At 52.3% G+C, this 21,131-nt stretch overlaps 1 protein-coding gene and 1 long non-coding RNA gene across 2 annotated transcripts in view; both read left to right on the forward strand.

The window, feature by feature from the left end:
• The first annotated feature begins 13,499 nt into the window (after positions 1 to 13,499).
• Positions 13,500 to 14,331, forward strand: LOC129498072 (uncharacterized). Its single transcript, XR_008662073.1, has 3 exons — positions 13,500 to 13,817; positions 13,895 to 14,093; positions 14,174 to 14,331. It is a non-coding gene; the product is annotated as an uncharacterized LOC129498072 (long non-coding RNA).
• Positions 14,332 to 14,926: 595 nt separating this feature from the next.
• PODXL (podocalyxin like) overlaps positions 14,927 to 21,131 on the forward strand; it is a 51,455-nt gene continuing 45,250 nt past the window's right edge. Inside the window, exon 1 of the mRNA XM_055307472.1 lies at positions 14,927 to 15,073. Coding sequence (XP_055163447.1) covers positions 14,992 to 15,073 — 82 coding nt within the window. The 5' untranslated portion in view covers positions 14,927 to 14,991. The remainder of the gene's footprint in view (positions 15,074 to 21,131) is intronic.

Below are 21,131 nucleotides of genomic sequence, written 5' to 3' on the forward strand. Positions count from 1 at the left end.
GTCCTCTATGGAGCTTCTGGCCACCAGAGCCTGACAGAGATGTTACCTGAAAGTATTTTCTTTGTGATTCAGCCCCCTGTGTATGGGAGCTGGGCCATAGTACAACCTTGGGAACAGACCCTTGCTGGCACCAGAACTGAACAGCATCTCTGCGCTTGGCTGGTTGTTCTAGAACCTAGGTGATGTGTGTGATTCTCTTGTTCCTTGGGCTGAATTTCCTCTCAGAAGATTCCTGGACTCTCATGCAGGCAGGGGCCTCCCTCTGACACACCCAAGTCCTGATGGAGACAGAGTCTACCTTCACGTCAGGCCTCGCCCATCAAGGACGGGTTTTAGTCCAATGACCTCCCATGCCCAAAGGCCACCTGTAGCACCTCTGTGGAACCACTTCAGTGAGAGGCCATCCTAGGGGCATTATGTTTTTTGTTGTTTTCACTGCTAGAAAGTTCTTCCTAGGCTTGACAAATCTTTTTTTTTTTTTTAAGATTTTATTTATTTAGTCATGAGAGACACAGAAAGAGAAACAGAGACATAGGAAGAGGGAGAAGCAGGGTCCCTGGGGGAGCCTGATGTGGGACTCAATCCCAGGACCCCGGGATCATGCCCTGAGCCAAAGGCAGATGCTCAATCACTGAGCCACCCAGGTGCCCTTGAAAAATCTTTATAGAAGATATCCCTAAATCCCAGACCTGGCCCTCAATTCTGGAGACAAGCTATATCAGGTTCCTGCTCATGTGGAGCATAAGGTTAAAGTGCTGATAGCACAGAATATACACACGGTAAGGGTTTCAGCTGTGAGAAATTAGATGGTTTCAGCCACCAGGAAGTGTCACAAAGAGAGCAGAGCATGGTGACTAGTGATGAGGAAGCCTTCTGGGACACCTGGGTGGCTCAGTCGGTCAAGTGTCTGCCTTTGGCTCAGGTCATGATCTCAGGGTCCTGGAATCAAGTCCTGCATCGAGCTCCCTCCTCAGTGGAGAGTCCACTTCTCCCTCTCCCTCTGCCCCTCCCCCTCCTTATGCTCTCTCTCTCTCTCTCTCTCTCTCTCTCAAATAAATAAATAAAATCTTGTTTTTTTAAAGATTGTATTTATTTATTCATGAGAGACACAGAGAAAGACAGAGACATAGGCAGAGGGAGAAGCAGGCTCCATGCGGGGAGCCCAGTGTGGGACTCAATCCTGGGACCCTGGGATCACACCCGGAGCCGAAGGCAGATGTTCAACCACTGAGCCATCCAGGAGCCCCATAAATAAAATCTTTCCAGGAGCCTTCCTGGAGGTAGAGGGCTGGTGCCTCTGAGGCTAGACCTGAGGCCCAGAGGGGTCAGCCACAGGGCTGGTGAGGACAGGGGCTCCAAGGGCAGAAGAGGGAGCCTAGGAAGGCCAGCGGGTCTGGAATAGGCCTTCAGAAGGGACCTCTGCCTCAGCTACACCAAGGAGGTGACAGAGGGAGAAGGAAAGAAATGGGGACTGAGTCCTCACTTTATGAGGAGTTCTGTCTAAGAGTAAAAGCTTGACCAGCACCTGCACCAGCAGCCACACCTGTTGTCATCTCCTTGACCCCATCCCGTGCAGTCACTTGTCCCTTCACATGCTGACCCTTCTGCCCAGATTGACCTTCCACCACCACCCTCCTGGCCCTGGCAAATGCCTGCTTACCAGCTGAGATCCGTCTCAGAAGTTCCCTCCTCTGAGAAGCTTTCTCAGATTCCCATCTTTGGGCAGAGGTGGCTGTTCCTCTCTGTCCTCCACAGCGCCTTCACCCCCTCAGCAATGCTTCTCCTTCAAGATGGCATTTAAGAGAGCCGGCCGGAGATGCAGACCCAGCCTGGGTCTGCCTCACTAGCTGTAGACCCAGGGATGTTCCTTTCCTAGAATTGCCCTGACAAAGCACCACAAACTGGGCAGCTTAAAAACACCAGAAATGTATTGCCTCACAGTTCTGGAGGCCAGATGTTAGGGTGTTGGTAATACTGATTTTTACTTGGGGCTGGGGTGGGGGGTGAGGGGAGAAGCTGTTTCATGGCCCTCGACTAGTACTGGTGACAGCTGGCAATTCTTGGTGATCCTTGACTTGTAGACACATGGCTCCAATCTCTGCCTCTCTCTTCACACAGCTAGCTGTCTTCCCACATGACCTCTGTCCTCACATGGCATTCTGCTCTGTCTCTCTCTCCTCTGATAAAGACACCAGTCCTATGGGATGAAGGGCCAACCCCACTCCAGTATGAGCTCCTTTTAATTTACCTAATTATATCTGCAATGACACGATTTCCAGATAAATTTGCATCTTCAGATGCTGGGGTTTAGGACTTAAGGTACTTTTTGTGGAGACACAAAAACTCCAGGCCATTACACCTGGGTAAATTGAATCTGCATCCTCCTCTCTGAATCTCATGCAAAGGAGTGCTTTCCCTCTAGTGCGAGGATGAAATGAACTGACGGGTCCCTTAGCATGGTATCCACTAACCATTCCAAAAGGCGGCCGCTGTGGTTATTATGTCCAGCCTACTACGAGTTCTTCCAAGTGGAGACCACATCCTACTCCTTTCTGTTTTGTTGTATATTTTTTTATTGGAGTTCAATTCGCCAACATATAGCATAACACCCAGTGCTCATCCGCTCAAGTGCCCCCCTTCCTTTCTCTTTTAAATCCCTCAGTATTTATTTATTTATTTATTTATTTATTTATTTATTTACTTATCTATTTAATTTTTTTATTTTATGATAGTCACAGAGAGAGAGAGAGAGGCAGAGACATAGGCAGAGGGAGAAGCAGGCTCCAAGTACCGGGACCCTGATGTGGGATTCGATCCCGGGTCTCCAGGATCGTGCCCTGGGCCAAAGGCAGGCACCAAACCGCTGCACCACCCAGGGATCCTGAATCCCTCAGTGTTTAACCCAAAGTTTGTGCTCAAAATGTTTGTCTTCTGAATGAGCCGCTGCCATTTTGAGGGCAATGTTGAGACCCATGGGGTGATTTTGAACATCTCTGTTTCCATCAAAGAAAATTTACTGGAGCAATGATTAGGCAGTGGTTCAAACTTTCTTGGATAAGTTTTTAATGAGCTCCGGATGCCTATGCCTAAAAGGTATCTCAAAATTTATTGAATTATTAAATTAAAAATGTCTCCTCATTATTATCTCAAAATATCTTCAAATTATTCTCAAAAGCCTTTCTAACTCTATAAAGGACAGGGAGAGTTATTGTTAATTAATTTTTAAATTAATGCTTATCATAAGCAATATATCAGTCCTAGGGAAGATTTATGAGGCAGAAATGATGTACTTTTTATGTGCTGCATGTACATTTTATGGTTCATTGGGCCCTTTGTGTAATCAATATGATTGGTACATTTATGTACATTTGTGAAATGCTTTGGAGCATATTTTTAGTATTTTAGGTGATTATAAAGGCTTATAGTTCTTTGCTCTTATGGCATCTCCAGTCATACTGTGTTTTTGGATGCCAAGATCTTACTTAGGATGTAATCTCCACCTGTCTCATTATTTTTATAAAGAAAATATGATCTTCTTACAATGAGTCACTTTATGGTGAGTTTCCAGGGACATAAAGTAGAGAAAACCGGTTAATTTTTCTTTAAAACTGAATTGCACCTCACCTCCTCTACTTACCTCCCAAGTCTCCACTCCTCGCCCAGCCCACTCCTGGATGCAGGCTGAATTAATTGAAATAGGACAGACAGGTCTCAACCGATCCTAAGTGGGAGCTGTGTACAGACAGGGTTTAAGTTTTCTGCTATATTCATCCTGGGGTCCAGTTTCTTTTTTTTTTATTAAATATTTTATTTATTTATTCATGAGAGACACAGAGAGAGACAGAAAGACAGAGACACAGGTAGAGGGAGAAACAGGCTCCAAATGCAGGAAGCCTGACGTGGGACTTGATCCTGGGTCTCCAGGATCACACCCTGGGCTGAAGGTGGTGCTAAACCGCGGGGCCACCTGTGCTGCCCTGGGGTCCAGTTTCTAACAAAGCCTATGCACATAGAGAGCTCATTAAATGTTGGATTCCAGGTGATCCCTGGGTGGCTTAGCAGTTTGGCGCCTGCCTTTGGCCCAGGGCATGATCCTGGAGACCTGGGATCGACTCCCACATCGGGCTCCCTGCATGGAGCCTGCTCCTCCCAATGCCTGTGTCTCTGCCTCTCTCTCTCAGGAATAAATAAATAAATAAATAAATAAATAAATAAATAAATAAAATTTTTAAATGTTGGATTCTAATTGATGGCCTATTATATTACTGGATATCCCAGCCAAAATCAATTCATAAAAAGACATATATATTACACATGTTATATATTTTTGCTGTTATATATATATAGCTAGTATATTTGTATAACTAATATATGTCTCATATATACACACACACATATATATATATACAATAAATTATGACTAAAACATGTTATTCTTTCTGGTACATGAATAAAATATCTCTGGAAGAACACACAACAAAGGAATAGAGCTGCTTGCCTGCATGGAGGGGGATGAATAGCTGAGGGTGGGGTATGAGGAAAGGGAGAGCAGTCATTATAATCCATTTAGACTTCTGAATCAAGTGACTTGTTACCTATTTCAAAAAACGTTGGGGTGCTTGGGTGGCTCAGTTGGTTAGGCATCCAACTCTTGATTTTGGCTCAGGTCATGAGCCCAAGTTTGTGGTATTGAGCTCTCCTCAGGCTCTGTGCTCAGCGGGGAGTCTGCTTGAGATTCTCTTTCTCCCTCTCCCTCTGCCCCCTAACCTAAAATAAAAAAATAAATCTTTTATCTTATTTTATTTTATTTTTTTAAAGATTTTTATGTATTTATTTCAGAGAGAGAGAGAGCACAAGCAGGGAGAGGGGCAGAGGGAGAAGGGGAGGGAGAAGCAGACTCTTTGCTGAGCAGGGAACCTGATGCAGGGTTCGATCCCAGGACCCCAGGGATCGATCCTGATCTGAACCAAAGGCAGGCACTCAACTGACTGAGCCACCCAGGTGCCCCAATATATAAATCTTTAAAAAAATGTTTTGAGTTTATCTATGTCCATAATGAAGACCTAGATGTGCATTTTTTGCCCTTGCTTCTGGGTCTTCATAAAACCTTAGGCTCTGTATTCAAGGGTATAGGTGTAGCTTTCCAGTTAGATCATACTTTTTTGTTTGTTTGTTTGTTTAAGTAATCTCTGCATCCCATCCCATGTGAGGCTTGAACTCCCAACACCCCCTGCCTCCCCGAGATCAAAAGTGGCAGGCTCCACTGACTGAGCCAGCCAGGTTCCCCAACAATATGGTCTTCTGACTCTTAGGTGGGGTTTGCTGTTAAAAGCCCCCTTGAATCATTGGAAGGGGAAGGGGGGATGCTCTTTGTGAGAGGTGGTCCCCAGGGACACTTTCTCACTACACTTCAGCCCAGGCCTTCTCCTACAGAGTCTGAACAATTTTGTTTGTTTTATATATTACCTATTTATTCATGAGAGACACAGAGAGAGAGGCAGAGACACAAGCAGAGGGAGAAGCAGGCTTCTCGCAGGGAGCCTGATGCTGGACTCGATCCCAGGACCCCGGGATCATGACCTGAGCTAAAGACAGACACTCAACCACTGAGCAATACACATGCTCCTGAACAGGTTTTTTTTTTTGTTTTGTTTTGTTTTCGTTTTTGTTTTATACCAAGGAAGTTCACATTCTGGATAGACTCCGTGGACACAGGGACTGCTGGGCCCTCCCCGAGGGCTGAAGGAATCTGTGAGTCCCTCTTGGGTGTCTCTGTAGGAGGGAGGAAAGGAAGCTGCCTCATTTGGAATGGCCTAGATGCCTCTTTCCCTTAGGTCTTGACCCTCGTGCCCCCCTACATCCCTCACTATCTCTGGGGTGAGGGGGCTTCTCGAAAAGCACTACAGAGAAGGTGTCCATAAATTATCCCCCAAGATTTGGAGGTTTTAAAAAAGCAACAACCTTGAGGCACTTCATGAGATAACACAGTGTTCATTCCTGGGGTTCAAAGGAATTGCTGTGGCCAGTATGAGAAACCAACCTGTCGGAGGCTTAGGAGAGACTGAGAAGATAACTCAGAAGAAGGGAGCAGGAGAAATAACTACAAAGATGGTTATTTTTTTCTTTTTCTTTTAAGATTTTATTTATTTGTTTATTTATTTAAGATTTTATTTATTTATTCATGACACACACACACACACACACACACACACACACACACACAGGCAGAGAGAGGCAGAGACACAGGCAGAGGGAGAAGCAGGCTCCATGCAGGGAGCCTGACATGGGACTCGATCCGGATCTCCAGGATCAGGCCCTGGGCCAAAGGCGGTGCTAAACCCCTGAGCCACCCAGCTGCCCAAGATTTTATTTTATTTTTAAGAAATCACACCCAACATAGGGCTCAAACACACAGCCCCTGAGAGTTGCATGTTCTACTGACTGAGCCAGCTAGGCACCCCAGAGTGTTCTATTTTTCAAATCTCATCAAAAATTTTTGCCTCCAGGGGGGCCTGGGTGGCTCAGGAGTTGAGCATCTGTGCCTTCAGCTCAGGGCGTGATCACAGGGTCCTGGGATCAAGCCCCACATTGGACTCCTGGCTCAGTGGAGTCTGCCTCTCCCTCTGCCTCTCCCCTTCTCATGCTTTCTCTCTCTCAAATAAATAAATAAAATCTTAAAAAAATTTTTTTTTTGCCTCCAGAGTTGTTTTATTTTTTTTTTTTAAGTAAATTCTGCACCTCACATGGGGCTTAAACTTACCCTGAGATCAAGAGTCACATGTTCCACCTACTGAGACAGCCAGGTGCCCTTTGCTTCCAGGGTTTTGATTCTCTGAAAAGGAGTTAGGGCAGATATTTTTCACCCAATTTAGCAGATATGGAAAATAACACTTGGAGAGTTTCCTGACATCATGGTAGAAGAAAGGATAGAAATACAACTTTTTACAGATTTTTTAAAAAAGATTTTATTTATTTATTTATTTAACTGAGAAAAAGCACAAGCAGGGGGAGTGGCTGGCAGAGGGAGAGGGAGAAGACTCCCACTGAGCAGGGAGGCCAATGGGTGGCTTGGTCCTAGGATCCCGAGATCATTACCTGAGCCCAAGGCAGACGCTGAACCAACTGAGCCACCCAGGCACCCCAGAAATACAACCCTTTAAATTATCTCTGGAGATGGATTCATTTTATCCAACCAGTATTTACCAAGCACCTACTATGGTTAGGTATGATGCAAGGCCCTGGGGCTGGAAAAGTGAACACAGAGGAAAGGCCTGTGGCCTCAGGGAGCTCTGAGTGCAGTGGGAAGGCCAAAAGTGCACACACAGAGAAGAAAAATCTAGAAATGGGGCAGCCCGGGTGGCTCAGCGGTTTGGCGCCTGCCTTCAGCCCAGGGCGTGATCCTGGGGTCCTGGGATCGAGTGCCGTGTCGGGCTCCCTGCATGGAGCCTGCTTCTCCTTCTGCCTGTGTCTCTGTCTCTGTCTCTGTCTCCCTCTCTCTCCCTCTATCATGATTAAATAAATAAAATCTTAAAAAAAAGAGAGAAAAATCTAGAAATGCACCAATCGTTCCTGCTACAAGGGAATAAGGAGTCAGGGGAGAACCTCTTATGCTCTAAGACTCTGAACCTGGGATTCTATTCAAGCCCCTTGGCTACATGACTGTCAGGATTGCTTCCAGTTTGAGAACTCAGGAATTCCCACATGGCCTCACCAACAGGAGTTTGTGATTGTGTGAGGTGGGGGGTCCCATTCTGTCCTCAGCCTCCGGTGGCTGCCCTCGCGTAGACCTGCCCTCTTTGAGTTCTGGGCTCTGCACCATCTCCCTGCTGCACAGAGGCCGATCGCACAAGCCCAGCTGTGTGCTGTGTGCTGAGTGTGTAAATGTTATCAACAAGCCCTGGTGACAGGGGCAGAACAATGCCTCAGAGGTTAATGAAGTCATGGGAACCTCCAGTGCTGATCCCAGCTCTGTCCTGTGTCTGTCGTTCACCCGTATCTGGGCCAGCTTGTTTATCTTCGCGGGTCTGTAGCCCTGTCCCCCTGAGTCCTGGCGGGGCTGCGGTAGTTTGACTCATTTTGCGGCAAGGAAGAAGGACCCTGGATTAGATACTTTTCTTGGAGACCTAAGGCCAAGAAGCAGATGTAATACGGGGTTGGATAAACCTGGGTTTTGTGAATCAGGCTCCCAGGTCGAGTGAATAAGAACCCTTAAAAATACCAGCCAAGATCCTTGGAGCATGAAAGGGAAGAGCTGGGGAGCAAGGGTTTAAGACACCGAGGCGTGGTGCAGCAAAACTGATTTTTGCAGATGGAGTGAGTAGCTCTGAGATGTGAATCAATGAAAAGTTCTTGCTGTATGTAATGTAAATGCAGAGCATAGTCTACAGCTCCGGGAATAATGAAGTATCAGTGACTCAAATCCGTAAGGTAAGTCCGTGTCAATTTTTGAGTGGCGTGGACTTCTTTGGGATACAGGGTTGTGACAAGTGTAGGAGGAGTTGTGTGGGTGAACGATCATTTCTTGAATTGAGAAACACACCAGTGCTCTGCTTCATCTGCATGGTGTATTCTAGATTGCCCCTGGGGTAGACATTTCATCTTAGCCATGTTTATGAAACACAGCAGGCAAAATTAGAGTATAATGAATATCACTATTCATTCATGCATTTATTCACTCTGAATGGTATAGTTGTAGTGTGGCTTTAGGAGTCAGGCTGCCAGGTTGGAATCCCGACTCCACTACTTAATAACTGGGTGATCTTAGGCCAGTTATTTAATTTCCATAAACACTTGGATTTCCTAATCAGTCAAAAACTGAATAAGGCTATGCACATAAAACCCCTAGCTCAGTGCTAGCACGTGTGGTGAGGATCATCGAACTCCAGGTGTTCTTCACATCATTTTTATTATCAAGCGCCCACTATTCAATCATGCTATGGAAGGGACACACAAATAAATACGGTGAGGTTCTTGCCCTCGAAGAACTTGTGGTCTATATGTGTATATAACTCAGGAAAACCATTCGAGGTCATTGAATTAGGGCATTAACTCAAGGCAACGGGAACCCAGATGAGGACATGATTATGACCTCTGAGGTGGAAGTCAGACCAGAATAGACTGCATGACATCTGAGCCTTCCAACCTGTGACAGGTAGAAATTCTAGGAGAAGCAAAGGCAAAGATCCAAAGGCAAAGGATGACAGTTGTACCGAAAGAGCCTTGTCCTCAACAGGAAAAGAAAGTGGCAAGAAAGTTAGTCAGGGCCAGATTTTGGAGAGCTGGAAGGCTGTGTCCAGGACTTTGTTCACCAGGAAGCAGATAGGATTGTGAGCAGATGAGGGACAGGATCCACCTGATTGTTGTGAACTTAACTCTGGTGGCTGATGGAGGGATGACAGGAGAGGAAGGAGGGGAGGGTGCAAGATAGAGAGCTGCGGGCTGCCAAGGGTGCCAGAGATCCAAAGGAGCCTTGAGGCTCTTGCCTCAAGGGGCTCAGATCCCATCAGGAAAATGAGACACATACAGGTCAACACCCAGAGAGGAGGGCCACATAACAAAGCTCCATCTGCCTTCAGGTGGAGGCCAGGGAAATAAGTTTTGATTTCTCATCTGCAAGATGGGGTAATGGTAATGTATTTCCCTCTCCAGGTTGTGTGAGGATTAAGTCATTTTAGGAGACTAAAGTGCATGCCCAGAATATAGACAGAGCTCGATGCGATACTATTCAAGTGCAATACTTACTAGTCAAGTGCATGCTCCAGGGCCGAAGAAGCTGACTGCATGCTGTTTTTAACACACAGGGGCAGAGGAATGAGGGGATCGTCCGGAGCAAAGTGGGGGATGAGATTGGAAAGCAGGTTGGGGCAAACGGGTCACCAAGATAGCTGAAGCTGATGCCTTGGGCTTCTTTTATTTCAGCCCAATTAGGAATTGACTTCTATCTTCCTCCCCCCCCCCCCCGCCCCCCGTTGTATCTCCACAGCTCATCTTTTGTTCCTGCCATGGGACCTGTGGCTTTTTGAGTTGAGAGACCAACAGCCCAGGATACAGATGCATGAATGCAGAAAATCTTGACAGGGAGGCACTGGGCTGTGTTACAGCAGTGGCTGGAGAGCTCTTCTGGTTCTGGAGCCCACACCGTATACTGGCGGTGTGAGGGGGTACAGCCCAGCTCTCCTGGCCTTCTCTTCCCATGTGATGAGGGTGCTGGTGGGCTCTAACATCCATGGGGCCCAGGCTCGCTCTGAAGCTGAGGTGTCTGGGAATTCGAAGAATCACAGTTAGGTGCATGGCTCCAACTCCTGCCTGCACATCAATGGCTCTTCAATCTCTATATCTAGAACTTTCTCAGGTCTGAGCTTCAGTATCTCAGATATAACTTCTAGACGTGGCCCTTGAGTGCCCCACGGGTTTTCAGAGTTGACGTGTTCAAAATTGGACTCATCATCTTCTTTTCCCAAACTTGCCTCTCTTCCATGTCCTCCATCTCAGGTAGTGACGATCAACCATGACACAATCCACCCAGTAACAAAGTGGGAAACCTGGAGCCCTGGGCGCCGGCCGTGCCTTTGACTCCTCAACACACCACACACACCACACCATGTGCTATGTCTACAGCCAATGAGTCGCTAATACCTATCAATTCTGCCTCTCAAGTACCTCTAACGTCAGGTCCCTCTTCTTCCCTCCCACTGCTGCTGAGCTTAGGTCCTTTGGGATGGGGACAGATATATTGGCCTTTCCAAGAGTTGTGACCACCTGTCATCAGGCATCTGCACCTTGCTGAAGGCAAAATACCTGCAGTTCTCAGCTCCTTAACTCTCTACCTGCCTGAAATAACTTTTCTTTTTTTTTATTTTTATTTTTTTTATTTTTTATTTTTTTTTTGAAATAACTTTTCTTTCTTTTTTTTTTTTTTTAAACTTTTTTTTTTTAATTTTTATTTATTTATGATAGTCACAGAGAGAGAGAGGGGCAGAGACATAGGCAGAGGGAGAAGCAGGCTCCATGCACCGGGAGCCCGACGTGGGATTCGATCCCGGGTCTCCAGGATCGCGCCCTGGGCCAAAGGCAGGCGCCAAACCACTGCACCACCCAGGGATCCCTGAAATAACTTTTCTTTTGCTCTTCCCCTGGTGAAGTCTCACTCCTTGTACCCTCCTCAAGGAGCCTTCCCTGACCTCCCCACCCTGTGCCGTGCTCCTTTCGTGCCTGCCCATGACCCTTACCATAGCATCCACCGCCCGTCAGCTGTTTGTGTGGAGAGGGCAGGGGCTTGGCCGTCCAGCTTTGTGTGCTCAGCACGGTGCACAGATCCTGGCACGCTCTGCCTGTTAGAGCAGATGCTGCTGAAGAATCACACCTAAGAGCATGACTTTGGGGAGAGGTGAAAACATGAACCCCCTCTGCTATTCACAGAATCAAAAATGTGGCTGTCAAAGATAAAGCCCAACCTTGTCGATAAAAATCCAACCGGTTCTTTACCTATTCAGCCTTTGTGTATTGAGCATCTTCGCGAAGTCAGGTGCTCCTGCACAGAGCACTGAGATTCCAAGATGAAGGAAATGCCACTCTGGGGGCCCCCAAGGAGCTCAGAGGTCAGGGGTTAGAAAACCAAAGTAAGGGCATTCTTGGCACCTATGGGCAGGTGCCACAGCCTCAGGGTGGGTGAATGCATGATCCCCTCTGGGAGCCTGATGGGGAACTTGATCCCAGACCCCACGATCACCATCTGAGCCAAAGGCAGATGCTCAACCACTGAGCTGCCCAGGCATCTCTATTTACGTATTTATTTTTAAAGATTCTATTTGACAGAGAGAGAGAGAGAGAGAGAGAGAGAGAGAACACCAGTAGAGAGGAGGGGTAGAGGGAGAAGCAGGCTCCCCAGTGAGCAGGAAAAGGGACCCTGGGATCATCAGGATAGGGACCCAAGCCTAAGGCAGAGGCTCAACCAGCTATGTCACCCACGGGCCCATGACCCCTGACTTTAACAGGAACCATGAGGGACGCCTGGGTGGCTCAGCGGTTGAGCGTCTGCCTTCAGTTCAGGGTGTGATCCTGGAGATCCAGGATTGAGTCCCACATCGGGCTCCCTGCATGGAGCCTGCTTCTCCCTCTGCCTGTGTCTCTGCTTCTCTGTGTGTGTGTCTTTCATGAGTAAATAAAATAAAAATCTTAAAAAAAAAAAAAGGAACTATGGGAAAAAGCGTTTAAACCTTGTGGCATAGGCCCCTGTGTAATATTTCCCAGTTGGCATTCATGTTTGCATTCAGTATCTGTACCTGTATCTATACCTGTGATGTGCTACGCTGTTCTGGGTGGTCTGAAAACGTATCAGTTGAATAAGAAAGACTCTAGATTAAAAAGTTTAAAATCTTCTAGGGGAGTGAACTCAGGCATAAGTATAACAAAAATGTAATGAATCGCAAAAGGATTGTGAATAGCATTTATAAAGTGCTTAGAGTTTCCACCACAAGCTCAGGTGATCTGGGACAGAGAGCTTGCCAGTGGGAAGAAGCTGCTACATAGGATCAAGGACACAGGCCAGTTACCTGGGGACATATCTGCTTACTGACTGTTCGTGACCTATAAGCCTAGGCAGCCTCAGGCCTCATTCCTGAAAGTCCCATGTGCCTAAGTGTGTGCCTATGCAGGGGGAGGGAGGGCAGAGGGTTGGATACCTGGGATGGTCCAGAGCATTCTTAATTTGCTAAATTCTCAGTTGCAAGAGCAGGTCCCCTTTCCTAAACCCAGATGTCTGCTCTCATTTGAAATTTAGCATAATCTGGTGGTCACTGGACCCATCCTACATTGTGGGAATTTAAAATGCCCCAAGTGTTGAAGCACATATTCTCCCTTTATAAAACTAACACGTTCCTTTCCAGGTTTTGAGAGAAATTAAATCTCTGAGTGCAAAGCATTGTTTAAATCAGAGAGCATATAACATCAGTCTTTAAATTAATTCCTTTTTTTTCTTTCACTTGTACTGCTTAGTTTCAGACAGAGAAACAGGCTTTTGTTGACATGGATATTAGGGGAACAGTATTAAAATACATCAAAGATAGTCACACTCGTCCCACGGTATCTACAGGGAACACCCTCTGTCTTTCCCCTGTGTGACATGGAAAACAGGGTCAGAACGATCCTGCAGTAACTTCCCGATGAAAACAGCGTGGTCAGCCGTTCCCAAGGTTGAGCCCGGCCCCGGCCCCGGCCCCGGCTCCGGCCCCGGCCCCGGCCCTGGCTCCGGCTCCGGCTCGCTCCGGCGGAACCGCTGCCAGGGCTCCAGCGCCTCCTCGGCCGCCCCTGGACGCCGCCGCCGGCACCGGGCTCAGGCTCCAGGTTCCCAGGGCCGGGCCGGGCCCCCGCCTCCTCTCCCAGACCATCTGGAAGGCGCTCGGATCATCAGCCCAGGGGTCCAGGGAGCCAGACCCAAGGGGCCCCCTACCCCCACCCCCTCCCCGCCTCCCCGCGCCCGCTCCCCCCCCAGGGTTCGCCGCCCCCGCCCGCCGCCGAGCCTCCTCCGCGGGGGGCTCCGGGGGGCTGCGGGGGGCTGCGGGGACTTCCTTTCCCTCCCCACCTGACAAATTTTGCAAAAGCAAAACAACAACAAAAAGGGAAGGCGTTCTTGGTCCTTGCACTGGGTTCAACTCCCGCCCCCACCCCAAGTCGTCCTCTCACCGTCCCCGAAGCGCGGGCCGCTTCCTGCTGCGTCCCCCGGGTCTAGCCCCCGAGGCCGCTGCTGTCCCTCTGCTACGGACGCAAGGAAGCCCCGCGGGAGCGGGGGCAGCTCGCCTGGGGTCTTGACTACTGACTAGGTGGGCACCGCTGGGTTCGGAACCCGAACCGGGCGTGACCCGAGGGCCCCGCATTTTCACTGCTGTTCCTTATGCAGCAAGAAGAAGGGTAATAGCTGATGCTTGCTGGGCAACTGGCACTGCGCGAAGCGCTTCTCCCAACGACTCTGAGAGGCAGGCAGGCCAGTCACCACGTCCTGGGTCCTGGGCGGACTTCTGACCTCTTGGACTCCACTCCCTGTCTGCAAGTCGAGGCTGAAAACAAGGCTGTTGTGAAGAGTGACCGAGATACTACTGGTGAGGCCCCGAGGACACAGACGGGCACGCATTACCCCCCAGCAAGCCCTACTTTTTGACCCATCGTGCCCGTTTCGCAGGGAGGGAACCCAGGCTTGGCGGGATGAAGCGACGACCTGGTCCAGCCCGCCCGGCGCACACTCGGCCTCCGCGACCGCCCGCAGGTGTGTGGCACCTGCCCGCCCGCGCTCGCGCCTCCCCGCGGGGGCCGCGCCACGCGCTGCGGCCGAGGCCTGCGAGGGCCCTGAGCCAACACCCGAGGCCGGGGGCGCCTCGCTCCGGCTTCGGGCTGCTGTCGGGGGACCCTCCGCATCCCCGCGGAGGCGCTGCGGGCCGCACCTGCGCGCCGGGCGGGGGCGGGGGCGGGGGCGGGGGCGGGGGCGGTCTCGAGGCGGGAGCCCCGGCCCCCCCCGCCCCCCCCCGCGCCCCCGCCCCCCCCCGCGCCCCCCGCGCCCCCGCCCGCCGCGCTCGGGGCGGAGTTTCCTCCGCGCTCATTGTTCCCGGCGCCCGCCCCGCCCCGCCCCGCCCGCCCCGCCCCGCCCCGCCCGGCCCGGCCCTCGGCGGCCGCCCGCGCGCTCCTGGGGGAGGGGCGGGGGCGGGGGCGGGGGCGGCGCGGACGGGACGGGAGTCGCCGCAGCCCCGCCGGGCCCAGCCGCGCAGACACCGCCCGCTCCGCCGCCGCGGCCGCCGCTCCTCCGCCGCTGCTCCGCCGCCCGGCGCCGCGCCCCAGCCCGGCTCTGCCGCAGCGGCCGCGAGGAGGGGCCGCCGGAGCGCGGCTCGCGAGCCCCGGGTCGGCGCCGGCCCCCGCGGCCCCCGCCAGGCCTCCCGCCGCGCCCCCGCCCCGGCCGCCCGCACGCTCCGGCCCGCAGCCACCTGCTCCCGCCCAGGCCCGGGCACGATGCGCCCCGCGCTGCCGCCGCCGCCGCCGCTGCTGCTGCTGCTGCTGCTGCTGCCGCCGCCGCTGTCGCTGTCGCACGACGGTGAGTGCTGGCCCGGGCTCCGCGGGGACCCCGTGCCGCTGCGCCCCGGCCCGGCCGCACCTCGTGGCGGGACCCGGGCAGCCCCTGCGCGCGCGCCCGCCGGTGCGGCCGCTCGCGGGGCCCTGGCCCGGGACCGTCCCCTCCGCTCCCGGCCCGAGAGGGCGGCAGGTGCCGGGCCCCGCGCGGACCGCCCCGGCTCGGTTCGGGCGGCGGGCGGCGGGCGGCTTTGCGGGCACAAGGAGCGCGGACCTGGGGCACCGGGCGGCTCCACGCCTGCGCGGGCCCCCCAGGCCCGACCGCTCGTCCTGCGTGTCGGGGGGACGGGCAGCTGCCGTGTGTAGTCGCCGAGCGCAGCGAAACGGCGGGCTGGAAGCTCCCGAGGAGGTCCCCTGAAGCAGGTGACGAGCCTCCGGGAGCGGCTCGCGCGGGCGATGTGCTCCGCATTTGCAGAGCGAGGGTGTCCCGAGCTTTGTGGGCAGTTCAGCCCTCCTGAGCCTGTGCTGGGCCAGGGAGGGGGGGAGGGGACCTTCCACAGTCTCAGAGTCACCTAGCTGAGTCGGATCCCTGTCTCCCATGTCGCACGTAGCCAGGAAGGTGAGACACCCCCCCCACCCCCCGACAGGAAACAAGCTTGGGTGCATCTTAGAAACAACCCGCATATTTTTTCTAAAGGTGAAATGTTAGCCTTTTAGGGGGGACAAGGGGGAGGCTGCAAACCCAGCCAAGCAGGTGTCCCAAAGCCCCTAAGAACAGCTGGAGGGTCAGCCCCAGGAAAGAGGTGCGTTTCTTTGTGGCCCACCCAAGCACATGTCTGCAGAGAGAAAGAATGCAGGAGGTGCTCCTACCCCGGGGCCAGGAAGACTTAGGGGACACAGAGGAAAGGGACCCTGCTGCTGGCAGGCACTGGCATTTGGGGCTGAACGCTTAGGGGCAGGGTAGGATGGAATGTCAGCACAGCCTCTTCTCTGCACTGCATGGAACCCCTGGTGGGAAGGGGCTGGTTCTCAGAGGTCAAGCAGGTGTGAGCATCCTGCAGCTGCTGCCCTCAGATGCCACCAGGTTGGCCTAAAAGGAAAGGGCACTTTCCGTGGGCAAAACGTATGTGCTCCCAAAGGGTGTGTTGTGGTGTGAGGAGTGGTCTGAACAGCTCTGAGGATGACCGCGACCTCACATTTGCACGCCCTGTAGGGCTGAGAAGATGCTGGAGGGTGGCCACTCAACCCTGCTCTTAAAGCAGCCAGACTTCAGCGTGGGCCTTGGCATGCACCTTTTGGGAGAGAGCGTCTTAGCGGCACCCAGAAGGGAGATGGGCTGTGTTGGCCAGGGTAGGCAAAGACAGGCTGGTTCTCCGTGCGCCAGAGCCTAGAGAGACTGAGCTTGGAGGAGAGCCGGGGGCATCTCTGAGAGATGCTCTGGAGCCAACCATGGGAAAAGCTGCAAGCCCAGCTCATTGCTGGCATCAGGGCTGGGACTGCCTTCCCCAGCATCTGGGCACATCCCAGAAACCATGCCTCTTTCGGGAAGCCCTCCTCAATTCTAGCATGGGGCATGGCACGTGGAGGGAGCTTGATATGTGGGAAACAAATGAACAACAGGGACCAGCACTGCACTCCCACCCAGCAAGTCTCTTGGCCTTTGCAAGCTTCTGGTGCCCAATCTCTATTTTTTTTTTTAAGGATTTTATTTATTTATTCATAGACACAGAGAGAGAGAGGCAGAGACACGGCAGAGGGAGGGAGAGGGAGAAGCAGGCTTCATGCAGGGAGCCCGATATGGGACTCGATCCCCGATCTCCAGGATCACACCCCAGGCTGCAGGCGGCGCCAAACCACTGCGCCACCGGGGCTGCCCATGGTGCCCAATCTCTAAATGCTATTGCAGTATGTAACCAAGGGATAAAGGGAAGTGTTTGGAAACTCGTAAAACACAAGGGACTATTATGATTATTTGTATACCTTGAGGCAGAAAAGGCTGGAGGGGGGCAGTGGCTGTGCTAATACTTTCCTTTAGGGAGTCCGTAAGGACCACCCCATCTCTCTGCCTTTCCGAAGATGTGGCTGTCGGGGCTGCCATCATGGAGGGGTGTAACCCCCCAAACTGGTGGAATCCTGTGATTCAGTTCTTTTTTTTTTTTTTTAATTTTTATTTATTTATGATAGTCACACAGAGAGAGAGAGAGGCAGAGACATAGGCAGAGGGAGAAGCAGGCTCCATGCACCGGGAGCCCAACGTGGGACTCGATCCCGGGTCTCCAGGATCGCGCCCTGGGCCAAAGGCAGGCGCCAAACCGCTGCGCCACCCAGGGTTCCCCCTGTGATTCAGTTCTAAACAATAAAGATTACAGTGCAAATTTCTGTCTCTCTCTCTCTCTCTCTTTTTTTAAGATTTTATTTATTCATGAGAGACACAGGCAGAGAGTGAAGCAGGCTCTATGCAGGGAGCACAGTGTGGAACTCGATCCCGGGACTGTGGGATCACTCCCAGGGCCCAAGGCAGCGCTAAACCTCTGAGCCACCCGGGGATCCCACAGTGCGAGTCCCCTTAACAAAGGCATCACCCCGCCCAGGTCCCCTCCGCAGCGTGCCTTTTAATACAGGCCGATCACGCAGCCTCCAGCATAAGCAGCATTAAACCAGGGGCCCAACTGTCCATTAGACAGACTTCGTTTCCCTACTTTTAGTTTGATATTCATTGGGTGGAGCCACATGGCCTCTGAGTTCGGTTTCCTTACCTGTAAGACAGAAGAGCAGAGGGCACCTCTGTCTCTCGTTATGTAACATTTCTGGGGGTTTCTGCCCTGTTAGCTACAAAAGGACAGGCTGACTTACGCCAGCTGTCTGATCCAGTCATTTCACGGGTGAGTCCTGGGAAGGGAAGGGGGCTGGCCTGCTGGAAGACACTCAGACTTTGGCTCAGAGGGACCCAGGAGACTGTAGACAAAATAGCGAACCTCTTGAGCCTCGGTTTCCTGGTCCATGAAATCGTAAGGAAGTGACCTTGTAGGTTGCTCTGAAGATGGGAGTTACCATATGTAATGAGCTCGACCGTGTGCCGTACTCCTGGGCAAGGCTCAATAAATCCTAGCTATGATGATCAATAAAGCATACGGACTGAGAACTGGGTTTCCCCAAGGCCACCGAGCGCCAGCACTCCGCTAATGTTTGCAGGCGGCAGTTGGCGAGTAGTAGCAAAGAGCGAAGCTCGAAGCTCTCGTGCCACAAGGTGAGGGAGAAGGAGGCTTGTGTAAAAGAAGCGGTAAGATGTGGGTAGGGGGGATCAAGGCGAAGCTTCCTGAAGGAGGTGGGGGCTTATGCAGAGATTTTAAGATAAAAAGGGTCAGTGTGGGGGCGCCTGGGTGGCTCAGTCTGTTGAGCATCCAACTCTTGGTTTCAGCTCAGGTCTTGATTTCTGGTGGTGGGTTTGAGCCCAGGATCTGACTCTGTGCTCGGTGGGGAGTCTGCTTGGGATTCTCTTTTTCCTTCTCCCTCTGCCCCTCCCTGCCGTACTCATTCTCTCTCTCTCAAATAAATAAATCTTTTTTTAAAAAAAGGTCAGTGTGGGGTGGCAAGACCATTTCATAGGCACCCAGAGGTGAACTTTTAGAGCCCAGAGGGAAAGCTCCATGGGATGAGTTCAGGGAATGGAGGTATTCCTAGCATGGTGCTGCTTGGGCATGCTCTGAGGCAAGAGTGAGCAAGCCATGGAAGTTAGGAGCAGACTGGGCTCAGCTGGCTGGAGAAGAGGAGGGGTATGTGGGGGGGGGTGTGTGTCACAACACTGGGTGGCAGTTTGGCCAGAGCTTTGGGGTGTAGCCACCCAAGGAGGGGCAGAAGAGGGGGTGTATTCTGGCAGTCAGCAGGGCACAGAAGTGGGGACAGAGGCAGGGAGGCTGCACTACATCTGCCCTTTCCTCAGGCATCCATGTTTGAAGGGAGAGGAGAGGTGCTGCTGGATGGGGTTTGATACCTCTGCCCTCTGGAAGCTGAGAGAGGAAGGGGCCCCCACCGGATTGGAAATCCTCTGAGCATGGAAGACTTAGAGATTTAACTCTTTCTTTAGGTATGAAGTAAATTATGTTTGGGCATCTCTTCCAGCGTGCAGGGAGCCCCTCCAGGGCAGGGGCCACAGCAGTTTCTACCTCCAGGGCTCCACGCAGCAATGGGCATTGAGCCGTTGCTTGACATTTTACCTGCACCACTCAACTGAGGGGAACTGGCCTAGACCCTGGTTTCAGGATTTTAAGTAGGGGAACCCTAGGCCAGCTCACCTCCTGGGCAGTGATGCTGGCCAGTGGGCTGGTCCTGCAGCAGCCAGAACAGGTAGGAACACCTGCTGAGGATCTGGGCTTCGGGGCTGGAGATTCTGGACCAGACTGTCAGTGGCTGCTGGGAGGACAGCTTGGCACTTAGCTCAAGGCCCCTCGCTCCTAAGTTAAATGGGAGGAACCTTCTAGACAGGTTCCTGCACTTCCTGGGGAGAGGGGTCGGGACTTAGATGGTTCTACCATGGTAAGAGCTTGCCATGGTAAGAGCTTTTTTTTTTAAAGAGCTTGCTTCTTTACATCCTCTATGCAGAGGCGAGGCCTCAGGAGCCCTCTGCAAGTTTGCGGAATGGAAGCTCCATATGAGAGACTGAGAAGGAGCCTCTTCTGTCCATCCGCTGGCCGTCAGCCCGAGCCCCAGCCCCAGCCCCAGCCCCGGCCTGCCTGAAGACTTCCTCAGACCTAGAGGCCAGGGAGCTCTTTCCTCAGCTCCGGGCTCACTTTTTATTTGCGCTTGAGGGTATGATGCAGGGCAGGGAGCTCAGTTGGCGGCGTTTCCTGTCATGTCCCATTTTCAGGAACACAGGTGAAGTTGCTTGGGTCTCCTTGTCATGGGTCCCGTCCACCTTATCCACCTTGTGGGGATGTTAGAAGACCAAGGACGTGGCAGGTCTGGGGTTGGGACTCTGGGCCACACGAGCCTTATGATGGTAGGTGTTCCCTTCCAGAAAGCCTTCAAGAGAATCTCCACGGAGGAGGCAGTACAGGGAGCCTGTTCACATTTGCAAAAGCGTTACCGTCAGACCCCTTCAAGGAGGCTGTCCAAAATAGCATCCAGGTGGCAAAAGGTAATTTGCACGGTGCTTCTAAATAACCCAGAAAATCATAGAACACAGAATTCTAGAACTGGGAAGCCTTCTGGAAATCATCTTCTACACCCACTCATTTTGCAGATGAGGGAATGCAGACCAGGGAGTAGGGTCGCCTGCCCAAGTCCTAGTGACTCCCAGTGCCCTGGGAGATGGGTGTATCCAGGTGTGCAGCCATAGAACTGATTGGGCTCCTGTGCTCATTCTCCCCTGGGCACTGGAGAAACTCACTAACACCCTTTTCAGGAAGGGTTTCATGATGGTGACCTCGCTATATTGTGCCCGCACTCTCCCCATCCCTCCACCTTCAGGGGAAGTCGAGGCTTGGAGCTACTTTATTACTTGGAATTAGGCTCTCCACAGGCTCTCCCTACCATGTCACTGTGCTGCCCACCATGTTGGCCACTGTGTACTTGTCTGTCTCCCATTGCCTGTGAGCCCCGGTGGTGATGACATCAGCCAGCCAGATTCTGGAACAAATAAATGAGTGGGTGGCAATGCTTGTTGGATGCCTGGTGCACAAATTAGGCCTTCCCTGCACCGCCCACCCAAGCCCTTGTACTGGCTCTGGGCTCTGGTCCGACCCTGCACCACTATAATGATGGCCAGCACAGACCCCCCAGCCTTGCTTGGCCACCCGGCCATCCATCCTCCCTCTGTCCCCACCCCTTTCCCTGACAAACCACTACCACCCTCTCTTCCTTTGCAGCCTTATCCCCCTCGGGTCAGCCACCTTGGACTTCCCTATGGCCAGGGTGCAGGGTGGCACCCCGTCCGCCAATTGTCGTGGCCGGAAGGCTGTGTGCCTCAGCCCAGGGGGAAGAGAATTCTGAGGAATGGCTGACCCAGGCTTGCCAGGCAGCCCCAGGTTGGGATGCTGGGGGCCTTCCCAGAACCAGGCCCCCCTGGAGGCACATGGGCTCACCAG

The sequence above is a fragment of the Nyctereutes procyonoides genome, unplaced genomic scaffold, assembly GCF_905146905.1.
Source record: "Nyctereutes procyonoides isolate TBG_1078 unplaced genomic scaffold, NYPRO_anot_genome, whole genome shotgun sequence".
Lineage (NCBI taxonomy): Eukaryota > Metazoa > Chordata > Mammalia > Carnivora > Canidae > Nyctereutes > Nyctereutes procyonoides.